The 9,218-nt window shown below is 35.8% G+C and overlaps 1 protein-coding gene across 1 annotated transcript; it reads right to left on the bottom strand.

Moving 5' to 3' along the window:
* Positions 1 to 5,376: 5,376 nt before the first annotated feature.
* Positions 5,377 to 7,225, bottom strand: LOC145048563 (11S globulin seed storage protein G3-like). Its single transcript, XM_078997095.1, has 3 exons — positions 6,815 to 7,225; positions 6,455 to 6,729; positions 5,377 to 6,362 (listed from the first exon to the last, which is right to left on the bottom strand). Exons 1-3 carry the CDS (start codon positions 7,107 to 7,109, stop codon positions 5,478 to 5,480), a joined length of 1,455 nt encoding a protein of 484 aa, XP_078853221.1. The 5' UTR covers positions 7,110 to 7,225; the 3' UTR covers positions 5,377 to 5,477.
* Positions 7,226 to 9,218: the final 1,993 nt, after the last annotated feature.

Below are 9,218 nucleotides of genomic sequence, written 5' to 3' on the forward strand. Positions count from 1 at the left end.
CATTTGAAGGACATATTTATAGTTGGAGATATGCTAATTTTGCTAGGCAACTTAATTCCCCTAACTTTAGGGTATGTGCATATGATATGTTAGACTTTTATTACCAAAAGACCATTTATAGATTACAATAAGAATTTTCATTTTACTTCTTACAATAAACGTTATATGAAAAAACTATAATGATCTTATAATTTTCAATACTTTAGTCCATGGAAGTTGTGATGGATTACAAGCAGGAGTAAAATGGTTCAAATCAAAGAGGCACTCCCTTAAGTGCTCTATTAGTGTTTATGCAGACCCTTTTGATGTAGATGCATACAAAACTTAAAGCTAGAGATAAAAGAGTTAACTATTTCTTGATTTTAGATTAAATTAACTTATTTTTACAAAAGAATAATCATGTAGTAAATATATGACCTCCTATTAGTATGCAATTCATCATACTACTTTACAAAGCAATACATTCAAACCTCCACATGTCGGTTACATTATGTTAGACATCTATAACTGTTTCCCTTCAACAACATTATAAGATCAGTTATGGCAAATGATATCTTCATTGATGATATTTTTGTGGTATGGTCTTTTTCAATTATTAATCAAAACTTTATGTTTTTGACTGTTTCATTTCACTAATGGACCTATGGTATATTGGTATTTCGGTTATCAAGTTGAAATTGGCATTATTAGCCAAACTAAGTTCAAATTCATCTTTGGAATTTTCATACATCAACTAATTACACAAAAATCCATTTAAAATTCTTTGGATGTTGAGGAAAAATATTTGGGCAAAAGCGAATATTAAAGTTGTTTGTGGCAAAAATGATATTACCAAAAACCAAAGGTGGTAAAGTGCCAATGTTTAAAAGTTTTGTGGCTAAAGTCCTAAGCATTAAAACTTCACTGTTCCTAAATGAACAAAATTTTAACTTATATATAAAAGACAAAATTGCAAAAATGGTCCATGTGGTATACAAAATTTTGGAATTTTAGTCCAAACCATGAGTTTTTTGGATCCGTGGTCCTTTTGGAGTGGTTTCTATCTGGTTTTGGTCCCTACACTTGACTCCCATTAAGTTGGATCTATTAAGCCCCCTCACATGCCTCACACGTGAGGGTAATTTCATCATTTCCTATGTTAGGGACTATTTTTGCATAAACGTTTTTTGGACTAATTGACATTTGCCCCTCATTTACTTTCCCTAACACTTGTCAACTCCTCAACTCCCTCCTTCCTGCTTCTGCTCCATTGAACCTACAAAAAACCCTCGTTGCTTATCCAAACAATATAATCGACACTACACATACAAGGGCATACGTTTAATAGGAAATGGTGTTCGTAATGTGGCATATCAGACCAAAACACGAAGTTGTTAATGTATCAACTGTATATGGTAAGTTGCTCTATTTTCTTTAACTTTTATACTTTGCATTTTCTTATTGATTTAGAACAAAAAAATGCAAAATTTTGACTTTGTTAATATGTACAATTTTGATTTTTAGCTGGTGCACCCACATGGTTTAGTATTAAGCTTAATCACGGTGGGAAATTTACTAAGTTACCTAATATAAAGTACATTGGAGGTAAAGTGCGTTATGTTGATTCTGTGGACATTAATGAGTTTTCTATGCATGAACTTGATGCCATGATGCTTGACCTAGGTTACCCAGACCCATGGAATTCTAAATTCGCTGATGAATCCCTAATTATATACTACCATTTTAGGATACCCAATGGTGACTTTCAATTTGGTCTTAGAGCTTTAGGGAATGATCATGATGTGATCAACCTTTCTAAATACATTGTACATAACAATCTGATTGAGGTGTATACAGAGCATGGAAAGACAAATTTACTGACTTACTTCATGTAACCAAATGCAAAGGGTAAAGTTGTCATTGAGGAATTACCATAAAATGATGATCAAGGGGCTGAAGTTGAGGGTCAAGTTCATGCAGATTCTCTAATGAAAAATGTGAACCATGGTAATGGTGAGCCTATTGGTGAGTTTAATGTCTCTGATTCTTTTTAGGAGTAAAAATGATAGTTTCTAACCAGAGTATAGAAGGGGTAGGGTTGGGAATTCCAATATAGGTGAAGGTTCTTGTAGAAAGAGGCTTAGTTTAGATTATATTGATGAGGGTCTTCACATTTCAAAGGAAAAGAATGATGATCAAGATGGTTCAACTGGTGTTCAGGAAGTAGCAACTTGTGTTCATATTGATGAGATGGATGGTGTTAGGGAGGTTGTTGTTCAAGAAGCATCAACTATTGATGAAGGATGCCACAACACCCCCTGTTAATAATGCTGATGAACAATTGAATGAGTTATTCGATAACCTTATGGAAAATTTGATTAGGAGTGATGATGATAACGCAGAGTATGAAGGGGATGGAGAAACTGAAGAGGGTAATGAAGAGTATGAAGAGGATGATGAATCTCAAGAAAGTGATCCAAATTTTGAAGAGTATGATGAATAAGAAAAATAGTGATCCAGAGTATGAAGAAGATGAGAGACAAATGGAAGATGAAGATCATGTGGATGACATAATGGATGTTGACAACAATATACAGGATGTGGATGTGGACATGGGAGAATTCACTCTCAATGTTGAAAGTGATGTGGAAGGTTCTTGTATAAATGTTGTTCATGGGTATGAACCTGAAGATATGGAAGTGATCAACAATGAGGAATTTGAAGTCTCAAGGAGCTTTGCAGGATCAACATGTGGTTGATGTTAGGAACAAAACATACACTTGCAGAAAATGGGAACTAATTGGAATTCCATGCAGACCTTCAATTGCAACTCTAAATGAGATGAGTAAAGGCCAAAAGGCTGAGCTTGACATTTACAAATGGGTTCACAAGGTGTATTTTCTAGAGACATGGTAAAAGGCTTAATCATTTAAAGTAGAGCCAATTAAGGGTAGATCCATGTGGCACAAAAGTGAATGTCCCTCAAAGCTAATCCCTCCTCCACATCACACTTAAGTGGGAAGGCCTAAGAATAAGAGAAGACAAAGTGAGGGTGAAAGGTTAAGCAAAAAGCAGAAGGCAAGTCAAGGTGATGGAGTGAATGCTACACAAGAAGGAGGTTCCCAAAAACCAACAAATGATCGAGTGCAGAGGCTATCAAGGAAGAATATCAGTGTTACTTGTAACAAATGCAAGAACAAGGGACACAACTCTAGGACCTGTAAAGCGCAAGGTGGGAATTAGTCCAAGAAGTAATATGAATGCATGGGGTTTTCTGTGATTTTGGTTGGTTATGAAAACTTGATTGTTATGTTCACAATATTTTGTTGAAAACTTTTGGTTGGTTGTTATGAAAACTTGGTTGTTATCCTAGGTATGGTAATGTGTCCCTTTTGGTAATGTTTAGAATCTTTGGTTGTTATGTTTAGAAACTTTGGTTGTTATATTACAAATCTTAATGAAATGTGCATTTTGGTTATTTACTTTTGGTTCTAATATATACATTTTGGTATTACATTCATACCATTTCTATTCATATGTTAATTCTGATACATTCATACCATTTTGGTAAAACATTCATTACACTTGCATCATAAAATTATACATATATCATTATCATCATAAGTCACTACAAACATGATCACATAAAATTACAACAAAATAACCAAAACACCCTTCAGAGTATACCCCTACACATGCCAAATACAGAAGATTACAATCACAAAGAAAAACCAACTTCCAAACATGTACATTTCCAGCTTCAAATTGTCATCCTTCAATGCTTTGACATTTGCCACCAACATGTTGTTCCTGTATATGAGTCCATTGCATTGATCCTGTAGCATGTTCATACTTTTAACCAACTCATTGCATCGTTCCTACATTGAATTCAAATTTCTTAGCATACCAAGTATGATGGCTTTAGCCCTAGCACACATTGGGGGATCAAGCCACCCAATAAACCCACAAACGGAATCATTCATAGGGCATGCATAAAATATCCTTCCTGGATTTAGAGGGGTCCAAGATGTTTTCACCATAACAACTTTTCCACAAAAACATAGCACCATTTTTGTTATAGCAAAGCTCAAGAAGAAAGGTAGAAGAAAAGAGACGTTGGGAAATGTTGGGGAAGAAGATCGCAGTAAGTGGGGGTATTTAAAAGGAGTTAATCCAAAAAACGTTTATGCAAAAAATGGTCCCTAACATATGAAATGACGAAATTACCCTCACGTGTGAGGCACATGAGGGGGCTTAACAGATCCAACTTAATGGGAGTTAAGTACAGGGACCAAAACCACATAGAAACCACTCCAAAAGGACCATGGATCCAAAAAACTCATGGTTTGGATTAAAACCCCAAAATTTTACCTACCATAGGGACCATTTTTGCAATTTTGTCTATATAAAATGTTATTTCTAGTTTTATCGTATGAAGTAGTAAACGTGGTTGGCTATTCGAATGCTAATATGATATTAGCAATTTCCTAATTAACCCTCATGTTGTGAATTAACAATGATGATTTGCAGGTTTTAAGAGCTGCAAATTAGTTAAAAAAAGATATTCTACATATCACAGTTGAAGATTCCGTTAATGATTATGATAGATTATCGGCAATGCAATTACAAGGGAGATGACACCTTTTGAAGTTGAAGCTACAATTGCAAACTTGATTAAAGATTGGACAAAATTGAGACTAAACAGGTTGAAAGAATGGGTGAATACAAATGTCCAACAAGAGGCGACTTCATTAGATAAATAGCAATGCACTTTACCAAGAGTTCTGATTATAGCAACTTACTTTCATTTTTATTCGTAAGGAAATCCACTTTTATATTCACTAAAATTGAAACTGTCACTAGATTGGAAGTAGTTTATGTTAATTAAATAGAAAAACCAATATTTCAAAATAATAAAAGTATGCTGGTAAAATATGTAATCTTTTCTTTATGATTTCGTCCATGGTGCTCGTTTTATGTGAATGTTATAATATTAATAACTATGATTTCGTCGTTTAGATGCAATGTATGTGAATGTCATAATATTAATAACTTTTGTAGTAAATATGGTAATAATCTAGATTTGTAAATCTAAACTCTAAAATTTCCATGGTATCAAAAATATAAACTTAAAAAACTAAATTTTGCCCAAGTTTCCCTGGGATCAAAAATATAAACTTGAAAAACTAGATTTTGCCCAAATACGTTATGATGAGTTGCTTAACAAAACACAATACACCTTCTAACCCATGCAAACCCATGCAAAAGCATGGGCTCTTCCCTAGTTAAAATAAAGAGCATTAACAAAACACAAAACACCTTCTAACCCATGCACACCCATGCAAAAGCATGGGCTCTTCCCTAGTTAAAATAAAAAGCATGCAAAGGTAAGCAAAATTTAAAAGGTTTTAAGGTCTTATTACTCTTGCACTATTATACATCTCTTGTTACATCCTTTATTAATTTTTCAAACCGTAAACTCAGTGCTAGACTTTTACTTAAGCCGAAGCCCTCCCCTGACTCCTAGAATAAGTGCTGGGGCTAAGCAAAAGCGACTCCTGCTGGCTAAACTTCAGCTTCTGAGCATCATTTCTTGACAACTGATACGCGTTCGCCACCACATCCACCGGCATGCTCCTGAGCGCCGATACACGACCAGCAAGATTAGCTACCATAGCGTTGTCATTAGTCTTGAAAGAAATCCACCTTGACCCTTGTTCACCGGCTCTCTTGATCGCTGCAAAGTTTTGTGGGATCACCACCACCTGTCCCTCCCTGAGCTCATCATCGAAAACTGACTCCCCGGCGTTGTTCACGATCTGTATCCTCAAGGTTCCGTCGGTGACGTACACAAGATTGTGGGCGTTTAATGTCCAAAATGGCGCCTTAATTGCGTTCGGGTGGAGTTCGCCTCTCTCGGCGCTGAGTTGGAGTTGCCGGAGAACGGGGAATTTGAAGCTGTTGAGGTTTGAAATCCTGCCGGCTTGTGGGTTTACGAAGTCAGCGTGGGTGGGGTTATCGATGTTCTCGCTTAGCTTCAAGCTGCAAATGGTTTCTTCAAAACCGTTGCTCCGTCCACCTTGACGTCCTCCCTGTTGTTCACGTTCTTGCTGTTCTCTGGTCTGCGGTGGCCTGATGATTTGAAGATCTTGTTCGACGTTAACGATGTGACCTCTTTGGTCTCTTTGTCCTTGAAGCTTCTCAGCAGTCTCCCTGTTGACGTTGAATGCTTCTGCTAAGAACTCCACATCGAAACCGTTGAAGATATTGCCAGCATTGCGGTAGGGCTGCTCCTGCTGGGACTGGCCTTGTTGTCTGCGTGGTTGTCTCTGACCTTGTTGTTGTTCGCTTTGACCTTGAGGGTTCCCGGCGAGGAAGAATCTCTGAAACATTTAATTATAAGCTCGAATCTTTTAGTTAGTTCTAAATTTGGTAATTAATAATAGTTTAATGTAATGTAATATTATTCATCTACCCTGTGGTTTTGATCAAGCTGGTTAGCGCTGTTCTGAGTGTCGAAGAAGACTACAGCAACAAGTTCGGTCTCGCCGTCGTTATAAATCCAGTGAGCTGTTCCGGCGGGAATGGCAACAACATCTCCCTGGTTCAAGTTCCGTACTTTCTGGTGGCGATCTTGTAACCCTTGAAACTTCTGGCCTCTGCGTTCACTCTGACCGGAAAACTGTTGTTCCTGAGAAGATTCATAGGTTTCTGGACATCCCGGCAATATAACCCCATGAACACCCCTTCCTGTAGAGATCGGATGAACAAGTCAACAACCCATGAATTCCTATTCTTAAACCAATTCAAAGTCTGGAAAGGAAAAATAAAACACCTTTTTCGATGAAGGACAAGAGAGGGGCGTTGACGTAGGATGGCAAGAGAAGTCCACCAGGTTGAATCCGGTGTCGGAGAAACTCAACGCCGGCACACTGGAACTGCTTCTCATCGGCGTTCCAGAACTCAGTGACTCCAGCTTCGGCTTGGATCCTATCGGACGGCTCAAGAGCGTCGATTCTTCCAATCTGGCACTGGTTTTGCGGCAGCTGCTGCTGTTGTTGTTGGTGGTGGGCGAGGCAGGTGGAGAAGAGTAGGAGGAACGAGAGAAGCAAAGAAGCTTTGGACGCCATAGATGAAGGTGTGGCGAATGGAAGGTGTGTGGCGAACTTAGAGCGAGAGGTAGGTTTTTATGGAGGAAGAAGGTGAAGGAGGGAGTGACATGTAAGAGGGAATGGCATGGAAAGAAGAACACATGGAAGTAAGAGAGTATACATGTGTACAAGAGACTGAATGGAGATCCATCGCAAGAGGTATAAGTGTGTTTGTGTATGGTTTATCGTTATAAAAACTCGAAGGTTGATGAACAATCACTCATAAGTAAGCCAGATACATTTAAATAATATTTCTTATTATTATTTTTTTTAGTTCAAGATTGCTTTTTAAATAAGCTTCGTAATATAACAATTCCTTTAAATAATATTTCACAAGACTATAACCAAATTTTAACTTGCATACAAGATATTAAAATTATGTAATCTAGGATAAAATGATATTGATGAAATTTCGTAATTATATATCGTTTAAGTTGGGAAAACAATGCATGAGTTGAACCACTTGAACTTCTAACAATGATTTGGTTGACATGAATAATTCATGCATTAAACATATGGCGGTTCTATTTGTATTAAAGAATATATTTTTAGATGAACACATAAATCAACATATTCGGATCACCTTGAAAGTAACAAGTTGTGCTTGGATTTGAAACCGTTTTATTGGTGCTTGCCAATGCCGGACATTGCCAAGATATTCGGAACACCTTGAAAGTACCAAGAATATATTTTTGATCACATAGGTGTTTTTAAAAAATTGGTATACTTTTAAATTTATTTAATATATAGGGTTATTTAGCAATTTAAAAAAAAAAAAACTATGTGCCTTAATTTTTTTTTCTTGCCGATCGATTCTTTCCCTGGGTAAAAAAAAAAAAAAAACGAGCTGCACACCTCTAAATTTCCGGCAAGATCGTCATCTCCTGCGACTCCAACAATTACGATCCAATAACGCTAGCGAATCCAACAGCACCACAGCGGCGACTACAATCCATGTAGGTACGTTTTTTTGGTTTCAATTACAAGTTCGTTTTTGAGTTTGATTTTGAACTATAACTTCGATTTTCAAGCTCTAATTTCTAATTTGGGTTCATTTGTGAGTTCGATTTTTGATTTCTACATTTCTGAGTTCGATATATGAGTTGTATTTGTTTCGATAACAGTTTGTTTGTTTGATAGACTGATATTGTTTGATTGTTGAATTTTGATTTTTGATTTGTATTTGCTTCGATTTATAATTTGTATTTCCTTCAATCAGTTTAATTTCTGGTTCCTATTTGCTTGAATATGCAAGATGTGTTGATTGTAACAACTAGAATTCTTGAGATTGAATTTATGTTCTAAATTATCTATTTGATTGTAACAGGTGCTGATTTATTTGTTCTATTTCTGAGTTCTTTTATTGTTTTTTTGGTTTCATATATTTGATTGTAAATGGATGCTAATGTCATATTAGACATTGTGTTCGAATAAGGATTCCCGCTCAATCTCTCAAGCTGTTGCAAACAATGCAATAACAATTGATAATGAAGTTATTGCAAATGATGTGTTAGAAGAAGATGAAATTGGAAAAGATGAGAGAATTAGAGAAGAAGATGATGAAGAATCTTTTTATGACAACTTTCAAGTTTCTTCTATTTTTACTACTATGGAGGAAACATATATGAGGACACAGAGCAATTTGATTGTGTTACACATAGTTTGCAAGAATGATTTTACACAAGAATTGGAAAAGATTCATGTTTTGAGAGCCGAAATAGTTGATAAATTAGGCAGGGACGGACGAAAGAATACATAGTAGATGTTGCCGGAATGAATATGCATTGCCGATACATGAAAAATAGTTTAAAAAAATTGAAAAATTAAAATTTTTTACACTGCGGTCAAAAAAATTGGGGGGTTAGCGGTGTCATACCGGGAACCCCTTAAAATCGTCCCTGAAATTAGGTTAATATTACTTAATAATAAACGATTGTTGGTTTTGTAGTTGAAATATTTTACTTATTAATTTTTTTTTATTAAGATGATGATTGTTGGTTTATATTTAAAAAGTTGTTTGTTGGTTTTTATAAAAAGATTTGTTAGTTATAATAATGTTTGTAAAAAACAATTAACAATATAAAAAGC

Source organism: Lactuca saligna, chromosome 5 (assembly GCF_052625555.1).
Source record: "Lactuca saligna cultivar CGN05327 chromosome 5, ASM5262555v1, whole genome shotgun sequence".
NCBI lineage: Eukaryota > Viridiplantae > Streptophyta > Magnoliopsida > Asterales > Asteraceae > Lactuca > Lactuca saligna.